Source organism: Convolutriloba macropyga, chromosome 2, assembly GCF_964194025.1.
Source record: "Convolutriloba macropyga chromosome 2, txConMacr16.3, whole genome shotgun sequence".
Classification (NCBI taxonomy): Eukaryota; Metazoa; Xenacoelomorpha; order Acoela; family Convolutidae; genus Convolutriloba; species Convolutriloba macropyga.
In genome coordinates this window covers 3,505,250-3,531,337 of record NC_134469.1, presented here as the reverse complement: position 1 = coordinate 3,531,337, position 26,088 = coordinate 3,505,250, and the positions used below count along the sequence as shown (strand labels likewise).

General features: G+C 32.8%; 1 protein-coding gene across 1 annotated transcript in view; it reads left to right on the top strand.

Annotated features, from left to right (window-relative positions):
* The window catches only part of LOC142335567 (uncharacterized), an 88,751-nt gene that overhangs the window by 26,864 nt on the left and 35,799 nt on the right, over nt 1–26,088 (top strand). The window contains exon 5 of the mRNA XM_075384106.1: nt 6,880–7,091. Coding sequence (XP_075240221.1) covers nt 6,880–7,091 — 212 coding nt within the window. The remainder of the gene's footprint in view (nt 1–6,879; nt 7,092–26,088) is intronic.

The following is a 26,088-nucleotide window of genomic DNA, read 5'->3' as shown; positions in this document are numbered from 1 at the left end:
ACTGCTGTTTGATATTTTCCACTACTGAACTTCTATTTCATCAAATTGAACAAACTGCTTCTTTGTGGCTTATAAGTGCTTTCCAGATCTCATTCAGTTTTCAACTTCACATTAGATCTTATCATGCCTTACATGAAATTTTTTTTGTATTGCCGATGTTTTTTGCCTTGTAAGATTTCCTAGCTCGAAGCTGCTACCATGCCACCGTGTAAAACTTAATTTGGAATATTTTATGCATGAATTTTCTCACAACATTTAATCCAGCCAATGCAGTGTCTGGCAAAATAGTGATAGGAGATTTTATCCAAAAAATGTCGGATCTGAAAGTATAAAAATTCGTTATCAATGGTATTCAATTCAAGATTTTTGGCTTATAAAATGCACGCAAAAGTTCAGTATTTTGATTACTGAAAGCTTAAGATATAAAAATTCACTGGAATGTTTTAGTATCAACATATTTTTTGCAACAAGTAAATTTAAATTATAACCATACGGTTAAATATACTTGACACAAAAAAAATACTTTAAATCATTCAAACAAGATAATAAACATCAACAAATTTCTTAAAGAATCACATTATAAAATTTTCTTTCGATTGTTTTCTTCCTAAAAATAAAAATAACTTTTAAAAGCTCCTACGTTACTATTCAAAGAAATTTTTTCTGCACACAAAAACACCCATTTTCATCCATATTTTAAAATCAAAATGCAACATTTTAAATATTTTAACAACATTAAAATCAACTAAAGAAGTAAAATTTTTCAAGGCGAATGCTTCCTCTGAGATAAATGTTGCACATAAACAGTTCATTTCTAATTTGTTGAGGCCACTTAATTTTTTATTCCTTTCAGAGAGCTGGAGGTTAACTAGTCTTCAAAATTAACTGACGACGATTTTTCATTCTTCGAAATTTTTAGCTAGCTTTTTACAACGAATTTGATGTCACAAAATATTCTTCACATAATTTTTTCGTAAACCCTTTTAAAATACTTTAATGCTTACAAGATTAATGTTTGCTTTCGTTCAAGCGTTACCATCAAATAACCTTTTTTTAAATCGATTATCGATTTGAAGTGATCAGCAAATACGCATTCACCAGCTTTGCTCAAAAGGAGGAAACAGCGAGGAAACACAAGGAATTTGATAGAACCAAGTGTGGGTGGGTGGGAATATGAGGGGGGGGGGGGGGGGGGCAGGGAGGGGTGATATCTGGTGATGCTTACTTGGAGATCAAATTAAAAATCTTTTTCCCTTCAATTAAAATGTCAGGCTGCTATTAATCCTTCCCTCTCCGAATTAATTCCTCGCCTCAATACAATTTCTTTGTTCTTTTTCCTTTCTTAATACGTCACTTTTACCACCATAATTGTCTTCACTTGTTTTATGTGCTGGAAAGACACAATTGTTCAGGTCAGTAGAGTCTGATATTAAATTTTTACACTTTAAGAAAAGAAATTTGACTCCGTGGTGTATTATTATTATTATCAAATACGCGAAACAAGTAAGTAACGCGTATATATCTGGTAAGCAAATAATATTTAACTGCTACAATATTTGCTTTTAAGCATTTTTCGAACAGGTTCAGACGATGAATATTTATCAAATTGTTATTGAGATTTTCAGATAATTTTGCCTGAATAATTTTTGTGAATCTATCTATCGGCATAAAAGTCAGTTTATGTAAAAAAGACTATAAAAGATTTCAACGCGCCGTTTTCAATAGATGTTACCAGTTCAAAGTTTTTTGCATTTCAGAGTTCTAAAGTCTATAGCGCCGATTTGGGTTTTGCACCGAAATATGTTACTATTCAAGTTTAAGGTTAAAATTGAGATACAGCGAAAGTTAAAGATTTGAAAAGGTGGTAAACAAATTTAAAAAAATCGCAAATGAAGGCTTTTTAGGTCTACAAAATTGGTTCAATTCAGCTTTAAGTTAAATACATCATAAATTCATGACTTGCCTTTCTTTGTAAGAAAAAAAATTCAAAGGTGTTTTGAGTTATCCATTTTTTTTATTTTTGTGTAATCTGTTTTGAAGTTTCTTAAATTTTGCCCTTTTGGCGTCACTGGTATGACGTTGTATTATCCCTCTTCAGATCTCTTTCTCTTTATTTATTCTCTTGTCTAGTCACATTTCTTCTGCTTCGTTAAAAACAAATATTTACATTTGTTTGATTTTCTCGAGAGAATTGTCAAATTTGAGCCGTCAAAGAAAAACAAGTTTTTGTTGTTTTTAGTTCATAAGTATTCGCTGTTTACTGACTTTTGAGTTAGTTATTTTGTTAATTTGTAACATTTTCTTCTTAGTTAGAGAACTCTGTCACTGCAGATCAAACTTTTGGTAAGTATCGAGATAATCTTTGAATCTTTAACTAATGGGTTTCAACTAATCAATCCCAACCCCCCCTTTGCGTTATTATAAGCAAAAAAAATTGTAACAAATTCTACCTTTTTTATCAGTGGTATGAGCTCGCATTTCTCAGAAGAAAACTCGTGCCAATATTTTAAACTCGTCAACTCCAATCTTTGAAATAGCATGGCATGCTAAAAAATGTCTTTCATAAAAATGATGTGTCAACTTCAGTTTCCAGTTTTTTTTTCAAAAAAGGAGTTTGACGATGAGAGTTCACAGAGGCAATTCATATTTATCAAGGGAAATCGCATCATAGCAGAGTGATCTCAGACCATTTCAGTACTGATTCTTTACAATCCAATGGTAAAACTTTAAATCAGTCCTGAATCAGAGTAACCTAAGGGTAAATTTAGCTCGCATTATGAGCAGACAAAACAAAAATATTTACTAACGGCTTTCATGAAGATAATCATCAACGAGTTATGACAATAAAAAACACTCTATTGCAGTTTTAATTTAGCATCATGGTTCATATGCTAAGATTCGCGTATCGGATAGTTTTTTTTCTTCATAAACGATTTTTGTTTGAAATTACTGATATTAACAGATAATTCTAGCCTGAAGCAACCAACGAGACAGTTAGTATCAACAATTCCGAAAGAGTATTTTTTTTAAAAAAAAAAAGATCCATATTAAAAAAAAAACATTGCTTTTGAAAAATGATTACCTAAAACGTTTACTCACTCAAAAAGAGGTATCGTGAAAAACGTTGGTGGATTTACAACAAATTTAAACTAAGTTGGCCTGCCTGCACTGATTAACAAACGCTTGTTGTTCCGACCCTCTTGAGGGGGGAGGAACTATATACTCAAATGGGTTTTTTTTGTTCCGTGAATTTTCGCCGCTCGATATATTCATCGTAGAGAGTTGAGACTGGTATCATTAAAAAGCTCGTCCAGCGTAGAAAATGGAATTAAAAAGATTTTTTTAATTTTCGTTTTCTACAAGGAGTTATCGAGGTTTAAACTTCTGAGAAAAGAAGAGTGAATTCACGTTGTTTTTATTCACATTTTCCGGAATTTTTGCCTAAATTTTCGTCAATTTTGCTAAAATTTATTATAATTATTAAAAATAGTGTCGTTGATTTTATTTTGGTAGACGAACAAGCATTGTTGATTGTTTTGATTTAATTTTTTTGGTCAAAAAATATGGATAAACATTTCAAAATTTAGCCTTTTTCATCAAAAACAGCACGAAATAAGCTACTTTAGTCCACTTTGATTAAATTTGCCGACAGTACACCCCCTAACAACAGTCATACAATCTTTGTAGACTCAGAGGGGAGCTATTTCTACTTCAGAGTCCGCTGAGAGTGCACTGTAGTTAAAACTTTGCCGTTTTTTGCTAACTTTACTCGTTGATTATCAAAAATGCAGAATTTATTTTGAGTTTTCAACTAACAAATTGTCTATATCTACAACATTCGAAAAATCAATTGTTCCTTACGGACAATAAGTATTAGCAAGGCTAGTTTTGGGCAATTCTTGGACAGTTACAATCCAAACAAAGTCGGGTTGTAATCAGTCGGTCGTTTTTTTTTTAAAAAAAGACTTTTTTTTAAAAATAAAGAACAGAACATATCAAATCAAAGCTCAGGAGTGATAGGTCCAACCAATTCGCCTGCTAAGCAGCTCCAAGCTAATGCATTTAGTTTTTTAATTGAAAGTTTATGGTCGTTTCTTTTTTTAAAAAAATAATTGACTTTTCAATAAATAATGGCTTAATTAACTTTTCCTCTAATTTTTTCTTAATTTGTTTAACTTCCAGCTTAGTGTCAGCAAAGAAAGACTGCTTCTTCTTTCCACTGATATAACATTTATTCTCGGTTGCAGTTTTAAGCTTGAAGTTATTGTTTTCTGGCTTTGATACTACAAGATTTCAGATTTTTGTTTGTTTTGATATTGGCCAGTTTTTCACGTTTTCTAATTTTGTCAAATTATCACATTATTGACAGTTCTCATTTCACCTTATTAGCATTCAGAATAAGGCACAATTGAACATATTAAAATTCTGAAAGATATACATCATCGTTTTAACGGCCTCGACGCCTCTTTCTTGAAGAAATCAATTGAATTTTTTAATTTTGTCTCTAACTGTCATTTATACTTTGTCGTTTCGGTCGTATGAAATTTCCTGTATAGTGATAGCTTTCATTGGCTTTTCATGGAAGAATAGAGGAATTGATATTCTGATATTAGTGGATAGCTGATGGCTTTCATGACTTTGAAAACAATCGTTTTCCAAAATTAAAAAAAAAACTTTTTATCTTCGCAATTTTGTTCTTTTTATGTTTCTTTTTTTTACCTAATCTCGTTAGTTAATTACAGGTCAAATATGACATTATGGGTGTCAAGGGAATAAATGGGATTGGTGTCCCAAAATCTTTTTTTTTAAGAATTTGTTATGATCTTACTGGCTTCGACACAGGTTTTTCACAAAAAAAAAGAAAATTAATTTGATTTTTGTCATATTTGACGTTCTTTTTGTAGATGCAAGAATTATTCTGGATAATTACAGGTCTCGAGGTCTTTTTTATGGATAGACGACCCTACTTAAATAGCTCTTTTTGTAATTAATGCCTTTCATGAAATTCAATGTAATTTTGTTTCGAAAAAAAAAATTAAAAGTATTACATACTTTAGCACTTCGCTTTTTTGTCTACTTGTTACCTAGTCTTACTAATGAATGGCCACGTACTACATTATAGCTGTTTGAAGGAGGCGCAATCAAATATATTTTGAGTGCAAAAATTCGGCTTGACGGTTTTGACAGCGTTTTCTGGCAAGTTTCAATTGAAAATTTGTTTGTTCTTTGTTGTTCCTTTTAGCCGCTTTAAAAAATGAATAAGGACAGGTCCTAATGCCCTTCTATAGAAGCAGTAGTAATTGTAAATTTGTGGTAAAATTAATTGATTCCTAATGGTATTTATTACTTTGAAGTTAACTGTTTCAAAAAAATATGTTAATTTTTTTACTTTACTGTTTTTGTTCTTTTTTGTATAATTGTTACCAAACCTTTTTATGGACTGATTGCATATGTTTTCTGGTGATTTATAAGTTATTTTTGTTTAGTTTTAGGTTTATCTGACGGTATGTTGACTTTGTTATTAAATTTAGTTTTTAAGAGGGACATAAATTTTTTGATGTAATTAATGTTTGTTGTTGTTGTTGTTTGATTTTGCTGTTCGTCTTGACTCGCTTTCTTAATATTGACATATTACAGCAATCTAATGCATCAATTTTAACTCCACTGAGTTATTTGCTTAGGAGGCTATCTTATTGTTCATACAGAATTTTTTGAAAAAGACTTCGCAAAAAATAATTTTTGGGTTTTTCTATCTGTTCCTCATTTGGTAGACAATTATGCCAAAAATGTGGATGGGCGTGGTCAGGACCTTATGTGCCATCGCACATTACCGAGCCGCCTTGTAACATTAATTCTCAAACATCTTTGTGACAAATAGTAACACATTTTGGTAAACTCACTCGAGAAATCCGAAATTTTCCACGTAAAAATAACTGTTCTATGGTGGGCAAAACATCATTGGTTTTTATATCATCGGTTCGTCGAAGTTGTCTTCAGATTACATTTTCAATTTTGAGTGGCCAATTTTTTGGGATAATCTATGCGTTTTCAGAGGAAATATAATTCTTATCGCACGCTTTTCGTAAATTTGAAAAAAAGTTTTTCGATTGTTTTTGTGACTATTAGGTTACGAAAATCTTCAATTTCTTAACCTTATTTAATTTTTTTTTAAAAAAAAAACGAAAGTGTTGAGATTAATTATTTAAACGGTGAAAAAAATCTCATTGTGCCAAAAAACACATAGAAATTAACTAGTATAATCAATAATGGAGGCGTTGGTAGGCAAACGTCAAAGATGTTGGTTGTTTTATTGTGAGTCAAGAAATTTAATTGTTATATTTGATATAATAAGTTTTCAAGGTCGTGACAACAGTTCCAGTTGATCAGCTTCTTTCTGCAATAGACATGGTAAGTTTTCTTTTTAAAAAATCAGTCCTGCCTGTCGATGCGAGGTTCATCGGTCGTTTCATTTAGTTTTCATATCAGTTTACAAATGAGTCAAATAGTTTTACGATACTTTTTTGAATGTATATCTTTCTCTTACTCTCAGGGAACTTTCTCATATTTGTGTGATATCGTTTTTGTAATAGGCATAATTTTATAAGCAGCTGGTTGATTACAAAGCGGGAAAATGTAGGAAATGTGAAAAAAATTAAAAATTTCAAGCTTCAATTGTTCATCGAATAGTTTTCTTCGTCAAACTGTTCTTCGTTTCGTTTGGTTTTCGTATCAATTCACAACTGAGAAAAAAATTGAGTCATATAGTTGTTTTTGGTCAATCATAAAATTCTACAACACTTTTCACCTGTTTAAGAGTAGGGCAACTCTAATCAAATAGAGCAATTGCAGCAACTGGTTTTCTAATATTTTCTACTGTAGGCTTGGGTTTGGCGGACCACTTAGACGAAATCAGAGAAGTCAGCTCCTCGCCTTTAACAGACGTCCAGTCTTCAATAGTTGGATTTGAAGAGTTGGTGACACAGGTGTCTGTGTTTGATGACAATGCAACTCAAGATGCCCAGATGATAAAAGAAACAATCGGTTTCAATGTCAACGACTGCTCAGCTTTAGTCTCAGAAGTAAGCAACCAGGTTCGTCCTTTTACAACCCTAGTCGAGATCTAGACTTTATGAAAAGACCCAAAAAGTCAAGCGGTGACAATATTTACCCAAATTACACGGTATTCGAGTATATACCTAAAGCTAGTGAAAACACTTTTCATGGTCCGTACACCGTCTTTTCATGAGTCGAGTCGTGGTCTTATCATAGACTGCGACAGTCGAGCTTCAGTTTCAATTGATACTGTTTCAGCTATCTCCCATGTTCAGTATATTCATAATATTTACTAATTGAATTGTCTACTTTACGGGGCCTGTCATTTGGCCGACACTCAAACTAGACAACATACACTTTTGGTTTTTTGACGCCTTAGGATTACTCAGGAAAACATTTTGTTCATTTGAAATAATTAAGCATGCTAGTGCTTAAGATACATAAATCAGTTTTCAGATTCTTAATCATTTTTTGTGTTCTATATTGACTGGTTTGCTTCGATACTTTTCGATTTGTCGCTTCCTTCTCTTAACCAATGAAGGCTTTTTTCGGGCGGATATTTATAATAATGCATAGATGTTTTCTAATGAGTCGGACGGGCATCAGTGATGTAGTGATGACAAATTTTTGCAGACATTTTGTTTTGCAGTTTTAATTAAATAAAAATTACATTTCGTGATAAAAACCTTCACAGTAAGCGGTAAAAGAAGCCTCCCTTTGTAACATCGATTGCTTACAACGACTATATAATTTGACAAGGACCCAGTGGCTCGTACCTATCACAGCCGAACAAATTATCATGACCAAAAATAGCTAAATCAGTACTTAAAACAATTTTTGCTTCGTCCCAATGAAATTTGTTAGCCAATTGCCAAGTCTTTTAATTTATGTGTCGTCTAATACTCGTAGCATTATTTTATAAAGAGTCTTTATGTTTGCGTGAGCAGACAATGAGATTAGATATTGAGACTTCAGCGAACATTTTAAAGGTCCAAACTCAAGTTTAAAACATGAAAATTTGGGCCGACTGATGTTCATATACATGCTAAGAGTTTTTGAATGTTTGCACCCGTTTGAACCTGCTGAAGTTTTTTATGAACGAAATTATAAGAACCAAAAGCAAACAATTTTTGACTAATCTCAGCAACGGTAATTGTAATTTTAAAACTCTTCGATTTCTTGAGTTTAAAATAATTTAAAAATGTGTTTTATTCGATATCTGCTTGTGCTTATCGAATATTTGAACATGAACAGCTCATCCATCTCTGATAATTACGTTTTATCCAAAGCAGAAAACTTTTATACATCTTTTCTATCAGCTTGCAACTAATTTGCTGTTATTGATATCAGTTCTCCCCTCTGCTGTAGGTTTTTTTTCATTTTGCGTTTTTCAGTATCCTAATAAGATCCAGTGAGCCCAAGTGTTGCTTTTTGTTTAAATTTGGGTTTAGGTTTTCAGTAATTTATATATTTTTCATCAGAGGTAGACGACAAATTATTTTCATTGAGAATCAGTTTCCTAAGCCTACAAAATACAATAAACAACGGGTTTTATTTTTGTTCCTATGCGCTTGTTTATGACATATTATACGATTTGATACCTTGTTAATTGGAACAGAGAGTGTCACTAGCCATGGAGCGCTAATAAAAACATAGGAAAAAATGATACGGGAAACTGTTTTCGACCTCTAGTTATTATCTTTTCTTTATACTTCTTCTGACATCTGATCTTCTACTCAGCGTTTTTTCTGTATGTGCAACGCTATTGTCTTTTTGATTTCAAATTTCTGTTTCCAAACACGTCCTGGGCAGACAAAAGTCACCAATATATTTAAACTTACGTGTTACTCGACGGCAGAGTGCATTGCTGTTTATAAGACAAACACGGAAATTCTGAGGAGCAATCTCAACAGAAGCTCCAGCGACCTACTCATAGATGTAAAATGAGTTGCTTGTATTAGGCATTGTTCTCTTGACATCTATTTTTCAAAAAAAATTTGTCCTTCATGAAAGTATAAATAGACCTGGAATGTGGTTTTTAAAAAAATATGGATTTTTTCCGTTTGTGCCTTTTCCGTTTGCGCCTTTCTTGTACATTATGCGCCCCCAGTTACAGAGCACGTGCCATTACATAGTAAATCATTATGTAAAATTATGGCACGTGCGTCTGGAGGTTGAAAATGATATGTGCCTACTAACTTGGGGGCACAAACAAAAAAGATCCGAAAATTTATCTAGGAACAACGAATGATTTAAGCATTTTGTACAGTAACATAATTAAAAGACGTTCTGTATGTTTAATGTGAACTGAGTAAAAAATTTTGCGCATCTATGCCTACTTTGTTATACTAGCTTTCGTGACTCTTACATTGCCAGTTTTTCCTGGTTTTGGTAAATGTACAAAATTCATGCCTGGAAAAAGCTCTCGGAATCATGAAGGTTGTTCCATGAGATGTATTAAAAACTGAATTTGTTGTGAAATATTTTTGAAACTGTTTCCATTCATGTGATTAAACTGCTCCGGTTAATAAATCAAAACGCATAGATTAAATCGTTCAATTGAATACGAAAAATGATAACAATTTTATACGTTTTAGTTTTTGTTCAAACAGTTTTTCTTAAAATCATGAAAAACCCTTCATCAATTGTTTTCTAATGTTTTTTGTAGAGTTTTATTATATATATATATATATATATATATATATGTATGTATATATATATATATATATATATATATATATATATATATATATATATACAAAAACATATAAAACTATTTTTACGTATATACTGTATATGCATTTAGAACTTTGTGGAAGCCTTTCAATGACAGAGACCAAAGATGGCCATGGTGTTAAATTTGCAGTTCAGTTTTTGTCTTTTTCTCCTATTTCATACAACTCCTGTACATATCAAGTTTTTTGCTTTAAAACACAATCTCAAAGTGAGTACCACAGAATATTTTCTCCCATCACGTCTTCAGAGAACCAAAATCCGTCAGTAATTATTTTAATTATTGCAAAAGAAACTGGAAAGTTGTATCATGAATTCATTAATATTCTGTAAGCACTCTAATTAATGTATGTTAATCACAAGCATTTGATCTTTTTTTGGCAACATTTGCAGACGAAAACATTTTCATTTTTCTTTAGAATAATTTCTTACAAATTATTCAACTAATTTGAAACTTGAACAGACACTACGTGGCAAAAAAATCATTTTTTCGGGTAAGTTTACTCGCCTTTAACATCCACTCTTCATCACGCTTGTCTACGTCGTCACTGTTGGCCGTGAAAAGTCCCTGTTAATACGGAGTGTGTATTAAGAAAACAATTAACAGTTTTGCAGCTAGCTAACCATACCACTGTTAACAAGAACAACTAAGTCTCTGAATTGGCTATCAATTAACTACTAATTATATTCGAGCAATATGGTTTTACGCTAACTGGTTGCTCAAAATCGTGGAATTGGGTTACGCCTATCCCTGAAAACGAGCGAAAAAAATCATGCTTTTGCGTCAATTATGACCACGATTAACAAAACATTCTTCAGCGTCAATCTTAAAATTGTACTTTCTGCTACGTAACGGAGTTTCACCGACTCTGATTAAATTTGATTCTCTAAAATGAAACGGAGCGAAGGTTTTTTTTGCTTTTTTGTTACCATCAAGTGTTATAGGTCTGACTGTGCGTTAAAGAGATGAATTGGTTTTTGTAAAATATGGTAAAAAAACATTATTACCCAGTCCCTAAAATTCTCTCGATTGCAATTATTAATCAAATAGTTTCAAGGAGTTATAAATAATCCTTAGCCTCTCTCACCATTTTCACCCTCTGTGAATTTTGTGATCGACGCCTGATAGAGATCTGACATTGTGTGACAAATAAACTATCTTCCCTCCCGTACTTTAGAACTTTTCCTCCTTTCCCTGACCCCCCCCCCATATTCCCTTATCTACTTGTTAGCATTAGGGTGCCAGTAATTGCATTTGTCTTTGTCTTCACACCCCACTGTTATTCAAACACCATTTCACGAAGTACTTCTTAATCCCCTCCGAAGGACAAGATCAAATACAAGCTTACTGTCTTTAAATTAAAGTCTCGGCTCATAGTCTTTCAAATCTCGAACTTCACTTCTTAACTCAGCTTTTCAAACCCGAATTGAAGATTTAGCTTAAATCCGATAAATTAAATAAAATCGGAGAGATTTATAAATTATAGGGTTTTTTTTGGTGTATTCCCCTGCTCAAATTAACATTATTTTTTATTTAGTTTATCCGATACTAAAGCAGAGAAACAAAAAGACTAAATTTAAAGAAAATAAGAACAAAGTTGAAAACGCGACCTAAAATCTCAGTTAAATGCAAATCCCTAATTTAAGTAGAATAGAGTCCGATCACTTTGACGGCCCAGACCAAAGAGACTCTAATCAGATCAGACCCACTTCGACCAATCGCAAACTGGGGGGGGGGGGGGGGGGGTGGGGGGTGGGGGTCTGGTGATGGAAGGCCTCACGACGGACTGGATAATGATATGAATCACTAGTCAATTGACCAAGTTTGATCTCAAGTTGATTCGGTCTTGGGCAAACTGATCAAAGGTATGCGCACAAAATTGTGACCCGAAGTAAAATTGTGCTCACAAAATTGAGACTCGGTTCAGTAAAAAAAAGTGTATACAAAAAGAGTAAAACAAACCTTTTATAGTTGTGTTTGTTTATCCGATCCGAAAACATTTTATTTTTATTAAAGGTACTTTCGAGAGCCCAAAAGTGTTGAAGAGGAAATATTTTCGTATATTTTCGGAAATATAATATTTTCGGAAATATATAATATTTCGGAAATATAATGTTTTCGGAAATATATAATATTTCGGAAATATATATCTTCGTGTCAGCATTCACCAATGTATTCTTTAACAGTAAGGACACTCTTTCCTACGAGGGATTAAAGGTCATTGCCAATCCTAAACAAACACGCTAAAATATTGTCTATTTTCACTTGAATTTTCCCGTTTCTAGTGTCTAAAAAGGGTTTCAAAATAGGGTGCCTAAAAATGGGCTCAGAAATATAAAAGTTGGAGATGAAAGTTTTATACTCGGAGGTTTTTAAGCTGGGAGTCTTAAGGAGTATTTTATTAGAATTTCCAGAAATTTTTTTCTTGAGAATAGAGCATAAGAGATTCTTAAGGACCTGACTTTTCTCAAAACTGCCATTTTTGAGTAACCGAGACTCATAGAGCAAAGAAAAAAATCAAAGCATCCTGTGCATTTATTTTGCGTCCTTTTTGTGGTTTAATCCATTTTAGTTGTTTAAAATCGGGTCTAACAAATGCGTCAAAATATTTCTGCATTTTTCAGTACATTTGTATGTTTCTCGTCAGATTTTCGTTTTAGAATAGGTCGACAATTAAATTTGAGTGGGTTAGAGTAAAAACAATTTTTCTTTACTTTTCCTATTTAGAAAAAGATTAGCGATTTATTGAGAATTTCCTAGTGATAAGCAGAACAAAAAGATTCATTTTCCAGTTATCTCAATTTTTTCTGTATTGAATCCTATTAATTTTTTTAAACAAAAACGGGCAAATTTACTTACGTAATTTTATTTACAGCCTTTAGAGAGGGATAACTACAATGCAAATCTATTTAAATTTTTGTGAGGAATAGCATGTAATTTTGCTGTAAAATTCAAAACATGCACGAAATTCGTTTATCAAAAATTATTTTGGAAACGGGAACTCTAATTATTAGAGATCTTTGCTTCAAATTTCAACGGGAAAGCCTGACAAAAAATAACTTATACAGGAAAAATCTGGAAAAGACTGAAAGTTGTCAGAAGACATATCGAAATCTCTTATTAAGGTTTTCCCAATTTAGCATTTGTTGCCATTGTTCAACTGATAATTATACACAATTCATATTACCTCATGTTGACTTGGGTTCATCAACTGATTCCGTCTCAAAATAAAACAAAATTTTTAAAACAATTTAGGGAAACTACGGAAGCATTCTTAATGTTGCCCAAAGTAGCAAAAAATCCATGCCTTCTGATAAAAAAATATAAAAAATACTAACAATTCCCTCTTCTCGGGTTGTTTGTCACCAGATAATAATTAGAGTCCTATGAAACAGTTGATATCTGGTTTGAAACAAAAACAGATCAATTACTGCTATAATTCTAAACAAGAAGAGAAGGTCTTCAATATTCATCACATTCTCGACATAGAACCATAGAAAGACCAAAATCCAGACCTATTCATTTTTTTAGGAAACGAAACCAGGTTTCTGTTCAGTTACGGAAATTGACTTGCCAATTTTATGATAACTTGCAATCAGATAAACAATTCTCTTTTAGCAACGAGAATGTGATGAACGCCGATACAAATATGTAATCATAGTGTATTCAAACATCAAATCTTGAAAATTTGAAATTTTAGTGGCTGAGTCTCTTCAGTCTCTTATTCTGTGTTTCTATTGTATAATAAACGGCAAAATAATTTAGTATCCCCATTTTCAGGAAGTAAAAACCTAATTTCTTAGCCATTATTACTCCTACTTAAAATCATACTTTGAAAACAATTTTTACATAAGTCATCCCTTACAACTTTTACCTATGAAATTAAGATAAAACGCAACATTAACTCACCAAAAGTCCTAATGTAAAGTTGACGAACTCTATCCATGCTTAACAGTAAACAAAAAGTTGCCCCAGGAGGCGATATCTTTTCAGGTTTGTTCAACTATTGCTAAAATTGGACTTGTGTTAATCATTAGAGAGAACAGATTAGAATTATTTGTCAACTTGTGACAACTTTCTTTGTTCTTGGATGAACTATACTCCTTTTGAAATCGGTTTCTTGTTCGTTACAATTGTGTATTATCTGAATTTCATATGAGGGCAAAACAGCTAGTGTAATGGGATTAGGTTGTAAAAATGGTTTTGGACATGTGATGTAAAGTTGAGTTTTAACATCGTAAAACTAGCAGGAGCGAACTTTTTTTGATGACCACTATAGTTCTTGATTTCTCTTTTATCCCCGAGGAAGAAAGTCAAGTTGCCTTCTCCCAACACAAACCACCACATTTACTGGCCATTTACTGGAAGTCTCTGATTTTTTGACAACTTTGTTTTTACTTTGAAACTTGGGTCTAGTTCATCAAGTTTACATTAGGGTTTTTAGTGAGTGAATTTTGCGTTGTATCTGAATTTCATAGGTAAACGGGAAGACTACTGGAGGGGATGAATTGTGCAAAAATATTTTCAAAATGTGATTTCAGCAGGTGTAATACCTCCTCAAAAATAAAAAATTTATTTCGCTAAAATGAGGGTGTAAACAGATGAGAAAATTTTGATAATAGTTAATCCCGCACAAGCAAAAAGAAACAAAAAAATTTGATCATTGTGTGCGAAACAGCAAAACTTTAAAGCTTTGGTTGACTTAAAAGAAAAAGTCTTTAAAATTGTTTGCTGCAAACCATCGCTTTAAGACGCAAAAATCAGAAACTCGAAAGAAACCTTTTCATTGATGGGATTGTTTTTCAAATCACTCTGCTGCAAATAAAACGGGCGAAACAAATTATGTCTGTGTCTGCGTTTAATATTTTGTTCAACCGGTTATGCCAAAAAATCACACTTTGTTTTTTTTTTCAGTTGACAATCCGGGCCAACAAAATGGTCGATAAAAAAGAAACTTCAATGCACCCATGCTCCTCTTCGATTTACTCTCTTTGAATACTCCTCGTCCACCTAGCTGTCAATGCAATCGATTTCCCAGTTTTAAAATCCAGCCTCTCAGTGCAATTTAAAATATTTCTTAAAGGTGGCAGAAAAAAGCTAAGTTTTAAAGTTCGTCAATTTTTTTTCCTTGGCACTCGAAAAGAAGAAGTTTTTAGCCAATTTTTCAGCCAAAGTGTCTTTGGGTTTATCAATTGGGCAGAAAAATGTGAAAAAAGATTCAGCCACATTAGTTGAATTGGTCATTGACACAGTAAAATGAAATTTGTTTATTAAGTTTTGCAATTGCATAAAAAGCGTTAGAATCTTGCATGATTAACATCCATCAAAGAGGCTTGTTAATGTGCATTTGTACATGATGATCCGTCTATATTTTTGACTTAATTGTCCACCTAATGAAGAGATAATCAAAAATAGATGATAGATGTTTGAGTCCTAAAAAAACGTTTCATACCCAAACTACTAATTGAATTACATAATGCCATGCCTCATTTCAGCGGTCACAAGATTTGACAGTAAAAAGAATACGAGAAAAAACAAACAAAATAAGCAAAACTAAAAAAAATAACGGCAAAAACTCGATATCTAAATGTAAAAGCACCTAGTAAACAACGTCAAAATGCAATCAGATGAAACCTTAACTGCACAAATCTTAACTATACAGAAGATGAGAATTTTCCTTAATGAAAAGAAGTAACATGTAGAAAGAAAAAAATAATGTAGTAGAATTTAAAACTCTATCAACATTTTTTAACCAAATAATTTCAAACGTCTTAAAAATCGTCAGCTTTTAACAAAATAATTCTCGATAAATTCATTAAAAAGTCATTACGAAGACAAGAGAATCTGTCTTTGGTTAGACTAAGCCATAGAAATGGACTAAAGATGCCAAAAATTACAAGCGGATTAGCGAAAACACAAACTATTGAAGCCATTAAAATCATTAGCTATCATCTAAATTTTGTTTTTTTATTTCAATTGTCATATACACTAATTGACTAAAATAGAACAATTAAAATAGAACAAATGAGGCAAAAATTTCATTAGAGCCTCATTTGAAAATAATTTTAGCTCTATTATTATGCGAATATGGTAAAAAGAGAAAAAACTCAAATATTGACCACTCGCAAAACATTTTTGAAAACGCATATTGTCCCACAAACAAGACATCAATTACATAATATCATTAGAATGTTTACTTTTTGAAATGCAAGGACTCGAATAGGGCTTCTCAATAATAAAAATAAGTTACGAGTTGAAAAAGTGAAGTGAAGAACAAAAACATACAAAAAAAACTATACAAATAACAAAAACGAAAAAATAAAAAATAATTGAAAAGGAATAATATCGTAAACTTTAATACTTTTCGCTATGAACTAACTCCATAGAGTAATATACTTCATTTAATCCTCAATTAGAAGCCTATGAGACCTTTCAGCGTTTTACGACTGCATAAGGTTAAAAAAGGCAAAAAACAGCAAATTCTCTAAAAATGAGACAAAAGTGTCGAAGCCACTAAGAAAAGAACTTTTCATAAACAAACGTTTGAAACGTGTACCAACCTTTTTTTTCAATTAATTGTAAAATCAATAAGATTCTTCTCTATTTAACTATAGAACTTCAAAAAATCAACAAATATGAACAAATATTTTAAAGTCACGAAATCTTTGAGAAAACCCGTAGTATCAATGAAATTAAATTCAATAAGCTTTCAACGGAAGTCCATGAATACGCTGAGTTATGCCTCAATGGGAAGAGAAAGCCATTTTTTGTTGACTGGTCATCAATAGGATATCAGAATAAGTCACAACGACTACGAAAAGAATAACAATTACAGGCAAAAACCAAAATTTGATAGAAAAGTGCAAGAAGAAATTGTCTAAGCCGTTTCATCCACAAGCTTTTCTATGAAAACTTTATCCATAATTTTTTTATCGACTACTCTGAGCCGATGAAAACTATCAATATTAGGATAGTGTAAAAATATTCCAAAAGGAAACAAAGTTATAAAGTAAAGAATCCAAAAAATGGAAAAAATAGGAAAACTCGTCGCATCGAAGTCATAAAACCAACAATTGAAGAAAAAACAGCTAGCCAGTTTAATTTTAGTTGAAGTTGAAAATTCGAGGTCCTGTCACTACTGAGACTGACTCGGATTTAGCAGAAAAAGGTTTAAGATTGGCTAACGTTCAGAAAATTTTTTCGAAGATTTTTCTTTAAATTCATACCAGGCATTAGCTGTCCACTCAAAGCACTAGATAGGTTCACATGGTGCTCAATAGGAATACTATTGCACATTTAGTCATGGTATCTATGGCATAGGACTTCAAAAAATCAGTAAAATCTCAAAAAGAAAATCAAAATTTCAAAAAAATCACGAACACTGAGAATCAAAGCCAAAAAAATATGAGCGGTTGCTTGAAAGCTCATATTTTTTTGGCTTTGTTCCCCATTAGACCAGAATTAGTCTTTTTAATCGCCTTTCGTCTATAAGGAAAACCACATTGATTCCTTTTGTAGCGTGAAAGATAATTTTGAATGAAGATTTTTATAGAAAAGATGTTAATTCGAACAAAAATTACGCTAAAAGTCAACAGAAGTGAACCAAATATCTCGTGTTCACATAAAATTTTAAACCTCGATAACTCCTCAAAAAAACGAAATTCAAGAAAAAAATTGAATTTGAATTCTACGCTTGACGAGCTTTATAATGATACCACTCAGATTTCTCTACGATGAATATATTGATCGGCCAAAATTGTCTGAACAAAAAAACCCATTTGAGTATATAGCTCCTCCCCCCACAAGTGGGGTCAGAACAATTAATTCCTACCGCTCAAAAAAATTGCAATAATAAAATGCAAACATTTGCTTCACTGCATCACAAAAATGTTTTTAGGTAAATTCTTGTGTGATATTTGGCAAAAATAAGTTATTGATTAAAAATAATTCTTCAAATTTTGATATGAGAGAAATTTGAATTCTGGAAGATTTTGCGCATAATCCGACGTTTCGCAGTTGCTCCCTTGTTTTGTTTTATTTGTTTTTTTAGGTTTGTTTGTTGTTTCTTCGTTTATTTATTTATTTATTTTTGTTTGTTGGTTGATCTTATAACATACATCTGTTCTCACGTGGGATGACATCGAAAAATATATGCGACCTTTGTTTAATTATTTTTTATTCTCCTAACTAACGCGTGGGAGTGTGCCTCTCTCTGTAGGTGGGTGGTCGAGGGGGGGGGGGGGTTGGTTTGATAGAGCTCAGAATTAGTTGAATTTGATATTGAAAACACAAATCTGATTTATTAATCCTCTTTCCCAATATATCGTCTGGTGATCTTATTAGAAGAGGAAACAAGGAATGCCTTTATGGTGCATATACAAGAGGGGAAGCCATTGAATGGATAACAAAAAGATCAAATTTATTGCACTTCATTCACATTCTTTCGCATGTGTTTGTAGCTGTATGTTATTTGAGAGGTAATTGGCAAAAAGATTTATGGCGGAAATCTCTTAATGCGTCTTTTATTCCCTTTCATAACTTATAACTAACTCTACCATTCGGGCCTCAAAACTGTTACCAAGTTATAAATTATTATATTGCTGAGAGTCGCCAAAAATATAGGAGATTTGTGGTGATTTTGAAAAAAGATTTGGCTTTTTTTCAATTTTATCATTTTTTTTTTCAAAATCAAACTTTAAAAGATCAACAATTTGGTTAAGAAATAGTGTCCATTCTGTTTAGAACCTCCGTGATGTTATTTAATCCAGTGAGGAGATTAAAAGTTTTTTAATATTGTTTTAAACAACATTCCAGAAACGGGAAATAAAGTTGATCACGAAACATCAATTTATACTTGACGAAAATGTTTTCAGTTTTCTCATTGTTAATTTTAATACAGAAATACTATTAGTTTCTCAACATTTAAACTTTTGAAAATTGGTCATTTTTTGGAAAAAAATGTAAAAACTCAAACTTTCCATCAAGAGTACGAAAAAATTTAATAGGAGTCATAATAAGTTTACATTAAATCGTTCCAAATAAGAATGAAGAACACTCTATATTTTAACGTTTTTTTTGTCTGCTTCAGGCAATTGAGAGAACACTTTTGCAGTTGGAACCGGAAAGTGTTCAAATGTCTTTGCTATTTTAAATTTTTTTTACTTTTATTAAAAGTACAGCGTTGATACTAATTTTATGAACTTTTCAAATGGTTAGCTGTCTGGTTTGTTTCATAGATAGTAATTAAAAACTTTTTTATCTTCCTGAAAAACAAATTTTCCAAAAAAACATAAAAGCAAAACTAATATTACAGTTTTTTTAATCAGTCAAAAAGATTAAGAAATCAAAATCGGATCTATCGTGTTCTTTGAAGTAGATTAACTGTAAGTGCAGGCCAACTTGGAAAACAGAAGCAAACAATTAACTCACTAATTTTTTGTTTGTGTTTTTGGACGCTAGAGCTGAGCATAAAACTGCTGAGCATAAAATCTTACTATCAACTTTTACAACAAAAATCTAAAGCAGAGTTGGTTGTGGAAAATACGTATTGGATTTGAATTATAATGCAAAATTATGTTCTTTTTGAGTAAAAATATCACTCTATATTCATGCATTTATAATGTGTTGATAATTGGCCACTGTAAAACTTCAAAAACTTTCTGATTTTTGCTCTCATTGCCGTCCTAAATTGCAAGTCTTTTTGTTTCGTTGTCAATTAATACGTTTGAAATGCTAGCTTTTTCTGATGCTGCCATCTAAAGCAGAAAAAAAACACATTATTTGATAGATATGCTTGAGTCAATTAGTTTTCAAAATCATTTCAGGTCAATGGAAACGTTATCATAACAATTTAATTGACATAATAACTACAGATAAAGCAAATGTTTTAAAACAACAAAAATTTAAACGCGAACCCTTTAAGAAAGGATTACCTAAGATACGGTATGCCTAACTTCTACCCCTGAACTTGTAGTTTAAACTATACAGCCCCATTAAATTATTCACAAAGAAGAAATTACACATTGATTTTTTCCTACGTATAGGTGTTTAACGTAACTGAGAATCAATAGCTACTAAAATTTTTAATAATGAATCGGAAAAAAATTTTTTTCATCTCAATTATTTCCCAGCGAGTTGTCTCTTTATGCGTCGTCAGATTCACACTCTTAATGACAATTGATAATCTGCCATACGAAAAAAACATAGCAATACTTTGCAGGATGCTAAGTCTTTTTTATTCTTACGCAGCAACGCTATGCGTTAAAAAATTTTATCGCGTAAAATCAGAAAAAAATAATAACAAAACTAAAATATTTGAGAAGATTTTATAAGTCAATGCAAAACCAGTTAGGCTAATCCAGTGAAATATTAAATTGAAATTGTGAGTTAAATAGCGGAGATAGTGGTTTGCACAAGCTACCACTTACAGCACTCAAAGTGCCACAGAAACAATGACTGAAAACAAATTACTTGCAAAATGATCTTGATAGGAATAGTTGATGAGATCGAAACTTCAATTATCCGACGGATTTGATCTGTATAAGATCAAATGCACAAGCACTGAAGAAAACAAATTGACTGACAGTTTTTAGACTTTTGGTTTCCGTTAGTTTTTGCGAAACACTTTCAATTTTAACATTGCCCTTTTAGAAACTTTTTGGATAAATAATTGTTAGTCTCCTTGCAAAAATTTCATATACAATAAAAGTTGACGTTAGGTGGAATTATTATTGTGTAGGCTCCGTTAATATCGTGCAAAATACTCTGCGAATGAAACACGAACAAATTTTTGTGAGCGTCTTATCCGCACTTACACAACAACACTCCAAAAATCACTCGGAGTTGGAAAAGAATAAAAGAATAATAAATGCAAAAATTAAAATAAAAAGTTTAATGGTTTTTCAGATCAATTGTTTTTCGCAATCATCAACGGTTAAAACTCAACGGTTAAAAAATTTTTTTTATCAACGGTTAAAAGTTTTTTTTTCAAATTTTGTAATTTTCACTGCCTGAGTTTTACCTTAAATTATTTTTCTAGTAATAAATTATTTTTGAACTCGCAAACAGTTTTTCGACTTGGTTTGCGTTCGGTTTTGAGAAATAGCCTTACTTGATTAATCCCTTGAGGATTCTCCCTACAAATTTACTCCCAAAGTGGCCGATCAGTCTGTGCATTTGAACCTATCAATCAGAGTCTGAGTACCATATTCTACTTCTATTACTATTAAAGATACAACTTTTACTTACTACATATTATACCATGTACTACAACTGCTCATGCGGTAATGATGAGGTAAGAAAAAATCTAATCAGAACAAATCTTCAAACGATGCAATTATGATAATTTTTGCTTCATCTATAACCAATCTGGCATATGCCTGGTTAAGAATTTCTATAACTGTCACGATATTCTTGTAAGATTTTTTGGTTTTTGGATCTATTCAAAACTCTCAAACTCTCCCACCCCCTCCCCCCCCCCCCCCCCCCCTGTTTTTGTTGAACTCTACAGAATAGATCTAAATTTTCTCTTTTACCATTTCTATTTCTGAACATTTCCATCCTATTCGGTAAATTTTCAAACTTTTCTTCATATTTTTAATAATATTTTTATTTCCATTTTTTTCTGATTTCTTTGCCGTAACATTTTGACAGTTTCTTCTTAATCGTTTCCTTATATATAACTTATCCATAATTCTCCATAATTTTGATTATTACGGCATCTTTTCATAACTTTTTATCTTAGCTTTCAGTTTCTTAGCTTTTAGTGTCTTCAAAGCAACTGTAGGCTACCTCTTAGCGGGTATGAGAAATTAGTTCGGGCAATTTTCCCAGACCACTTCGTACCCTCATTTGGGCTTATACTTAGGAATCTGTGGACAACAGTACTCAATTAGAGCATAAATGAAGGAAAGCTTGACAAATGAAAAGCTATTAGAATGGGAAAAGGGATCAAATATTGACAAATTGATACTTCCTTTCAAATTGTCACAAATAATTTCTCAATTCCTATCCCCGCACTCAGTTAAAATTTCCCTCTTTTCAGTGGTAAAATGATAGCGCGCAATCTCTTTTTCGGATTATTTTCAACAAGAGGTCATTATTGTATACGTGGCAATTAAGGTCAGTGACCTTTGTGAGAGGTCAGAAAAAAATGTATTTAACGTAGCTTATATTATATTTCATACTTAAGTGTTAAGCTGCATAGTCATAGAGTGAACAAAAGACACTGATATATCCGTTTATGTAATTTCAACTTGTCTTCATATAAAATTGACTCATCGTTCATTAAATTATTGGCCTGTCAGTTTAGAGATAATAGGTAAAATTAACCAATTCCCATTATTTTTTCTAGTCTAATTTTTTACCACAATATGATCAACATACGAAGCAGGTATTGCGAGAAACTGTCCCAACTTGATTTGAAGCTGACCATTTAACCCGTGAATAATAAACTAGGTGTATAATCAAACTGTCGTGGTTCGAGCACGAGTAACATGAAATTTAATATTATAATAATTGAAATCAAATTGGCCAAAATGTACAAAAAATTACAGGTATTGATAATCATTAGCAAAACAAACATTTCCAGATCCTTCTAGATATGGATTAGCTGATACGGGTTAATGTCAACCTTAAGTATGAACACGTTTTCCCCCGTCCCCGAGCATGTGCTAGTTTAGTTTTTTTGCACTTAACACATTGTTCTCCCAACATGAGATTATGTCATTGATATCTAAAGGCAGGATTGGCAATTTTTCTCTAGCAATTCTTTGTCGCAATTGGTTTATGGAAGGATTTGCATTTTTTCTGACTGCTTTTTTCGTCTGCTCGGAGTTCTCGTGGCCCTGAAGGATGTTTCCCTTGAGTTACTACAATCTTTTCAGCGGAATTAGGTGATGCCACATCTATATTGTCCGTACTGCTCTCAATTTTCAAGTCATTAGTTTGCCGGTCAGTTGAATCTGTCCTGATGTTATCAGGTCACAAACGAGAGCTCGTAGCTTTGAAGAGGACTGGTTCACACAGGTTAATATCAGTGACCAAGGTAAGTCTTGCTTTCCGTCTCAATAGAAGATCCACAGGAGTTTTGCCCGCGTCTTGGAAGTGTTCCGATGTGTAATCGAAACTCGTTGTAGATAGGTGCCAAATGACACATCCAGATTTGTACTCCATGCTGCAAAAACTCGTTTCACTAATTGAACCGCTCAATTAACAAGTCCAATTGCTCTCAGATGACAGATAAGTGACGGCACTTGTTTTATCCCCAATAATTCACAGAACTGTTTCAGGTCACCGCTGACAAAGTAAGGGACATTGACTGATAGTAACGTTTCTGTTATCTCAAATATCTCCAATTTTTAACTCAGGTACTCTTCAACTGCTTGTGAATTTCTATTTCCCCAAGGAAAGGCTGCTTGATCCAACTTGATCCCGCGTCTCCACTTCTTTCCTAACTAAGTTAAGACATTGATCCTTATCGTTACCCGAGTCACAATAGAGTCTTTCTCAGACATCTGTCTGTCCAAGTAGTTAATGTTTTTGCTAAGCTAGGCATGTTCTCGTGGCACTCTTTACATTTTGCTCTAACACATCTTTAGCATATTTTCGGGGGTGAGTCCCATGAGCTTTAGCTATCATTACAGGTCATAGTCCAGGTGGAATGAAGGGTATAAAATCGCAAACGATGTTTATGTTGTGGATGGTTAGAGCTCATTTTTGTTGTTCGAATCCCTTTTATGCTTCAAAGCATTGTTTCCAGTTGCCATTCTTCATGTTTTTTGATTTTTTATTGGAATTAATGATTCGATTCTTGTTCCGTTCTTTGTAGGACTGGGTTATCAGGTCAGATTGTACAGAAATAATTTATTTCGTGGCCAAGAAGGTTTGCTCACTCTTATCTTCATAGAAAAAAGGAGTCTGCTTAAAGCATTTGCAGGGGTCGAACTTGAATCCCATCAATGCTATTGCTCATTTCGTCGTTCTAGCTGCTGATGCTGTTTTTAGAATTTTGTCATCTGGTAAGAAGAGAACATTGACATGTTTGCGGTTAGTCTTAGAGTGAACCGCCTTCCAAGCAGGAACGGTTTCAATCTTGTGACGACAAAGGCAATTGTTCTTGCGTTCCGCTCAATATTGAATTGGTTTTGTTCGGTTTGTTACAGTTTTCCGGTGACTTGAATCAAAAACCACAGGCTGTTTCCCACGTGAGAGGACCCCGCTTTTTGTTCTTTCTTGCGCGTCTGTTGTAGCTGCTTCTTTTGTCAACCTGGAAATCCGAAGAAATGGATCAGCACATGACATAATTTTGATAATTCTAAAAGCTTTTCGCTCTTCTTTCGTTCCATCTAAAGTCGATTCTTGGCTTCGAAATAACATTTTTGATACAAAATCTGCCATCGAAATACCATAAAAATTTGACAAAATGACGAAAGACTCAAGTTGTTTTCCTGTTTGATTGTGACTTTCATCTTTTTATTTTTCTCAGCATGGTAAGAATTGGTTGCTTTTAGTTTTTTAGAGAAGAAAATTTCAAAGAACACTAGCGCTTGGGTCTGGTTTTGAGTAGGCTTTACTTTTGTTAATTGTGAATGTTTTTTCATGTCGACGTTTGGTTGCAAGCATTTGCTTCCTATATTGCTCATTGGTTAATTTATGTAACAATGCATTATCTTTAAGAATGGTCACATTCTAGAGAATTGACTCAAAGCAATTCTGAAATTGATGAAGACTTCTCCTAGCCACGAGGAAGCCTGAACATCTTGCGTAAACCTTGAGATGCTTTGCTTATCTCTTAACATCCTCGTCAAGTTCAATTTGATAACACGCTTCTGAAATTCAATTCTTTAAAAGCACACTGAACTTTCAGGATTTTCGGGTCCACGCAGAGCCCTAGATCTCAATTTTTGTTCCACTCCACTGCTACAGTACTGGTAGTGCATTATTGATAAAATCAAGAGGCAAAGGCTCCACAGTGATCTGTAGTTTCATCGTCTTAATATCTTATTTGACAGTGTTTTGTAAGGGTAGAGGTATCTTTCTGGCATAACCAAGCATTGGCTGTGATCCTTGTTAGACTTGCACATGGGCTTTGTATCCTTTGACTGCAGATAATCTGTCATCACACACCGTGTTGAAACTTTGTGTGGGCACTACGTCCCTTCCAAGAAGTCCAAACTCATTGTAGGACTGTACAGCTGCTAGTTGTTGCTGACTATACTTATTTCCGTTCTATTCATGAAACCAGAAGCGTCCGCTGATAGCCATCATAGGCCTCAAGACTCCTAACTTTCCATCTGGCTGAAGTTTACCAATCTCCACTCAGATGAATGATGATATCATTTTACTATCAGCACCATTACAACGTGCATTTTTATATTCTGATCCCTTTTTTAATGTACTTTCATGTCACTGACATATTAAATCAGTTTTTTGGTGTTTAGTACAATCTCAATTCCCTTTCTGGAAAAATTTGACCACCTAGCTTATCATATTCTTAGCAGAAGTTGTTGTGTTGTTCAAACTTACCTTACTTAGGCGGGATTATATATCTGCATATTTAAGTTTCCCATTTTTCACAGATGCTTTATTTTTTTTCAAAGCTGGACTTTTCTGCTGGGACGTTAAACTCCACATCTATTGCACAAATTACCAATGTCTTTGTTTTCAATTTTCAGAAGGTCTTTTTGATGTTATATCCCAGATATTTTTTGTATGCGGTTTGATACCTGTCGAAGAACTTGCAAAAACGGTTGCTTGACTTCTGAACTGAAAGTTTTCTGTCATTTTAGAAATGGACATCGTTAGTTTGTTTTCTTTTGCCTTCCAGTAGTATTAATTTTGCCTCACGTTCCCTAAAACTTGAGATAATTTCCAAACTAATATCGTGCTCCTTCTCTAAGCCGCGCTAGGAGATTTCTGATTCTACAAACCCTAGTTTTCTCTGTCAGTTGGTAGTCTGGATAGCATTGTCCTGGTGTCACGCACCATTAACAAGAGTACTAATATAATAATTACTAATTTCAAATTGGCCTAAAAGTACAAAATTTCACAGGTATTTATATTCAATACTGTTAATTACAGATCCGTCTATATATAGGATATCTCATATGGCTTCATTTCAAATTTAAGTATGAAAACTTGTTCTCCGTGTCGTTTATGGGAAGTACTTGTGCAGTTTTTTTGCAGTTAATACACTGTTCTCCTAACCTGAGAACGTGTCATTAATATCTACAGAAAGGATTGACGAGCTGTGTTATGATTATTTCTTATTTTGGGAAGGTCAAAATTATCGCCCCCTTTTA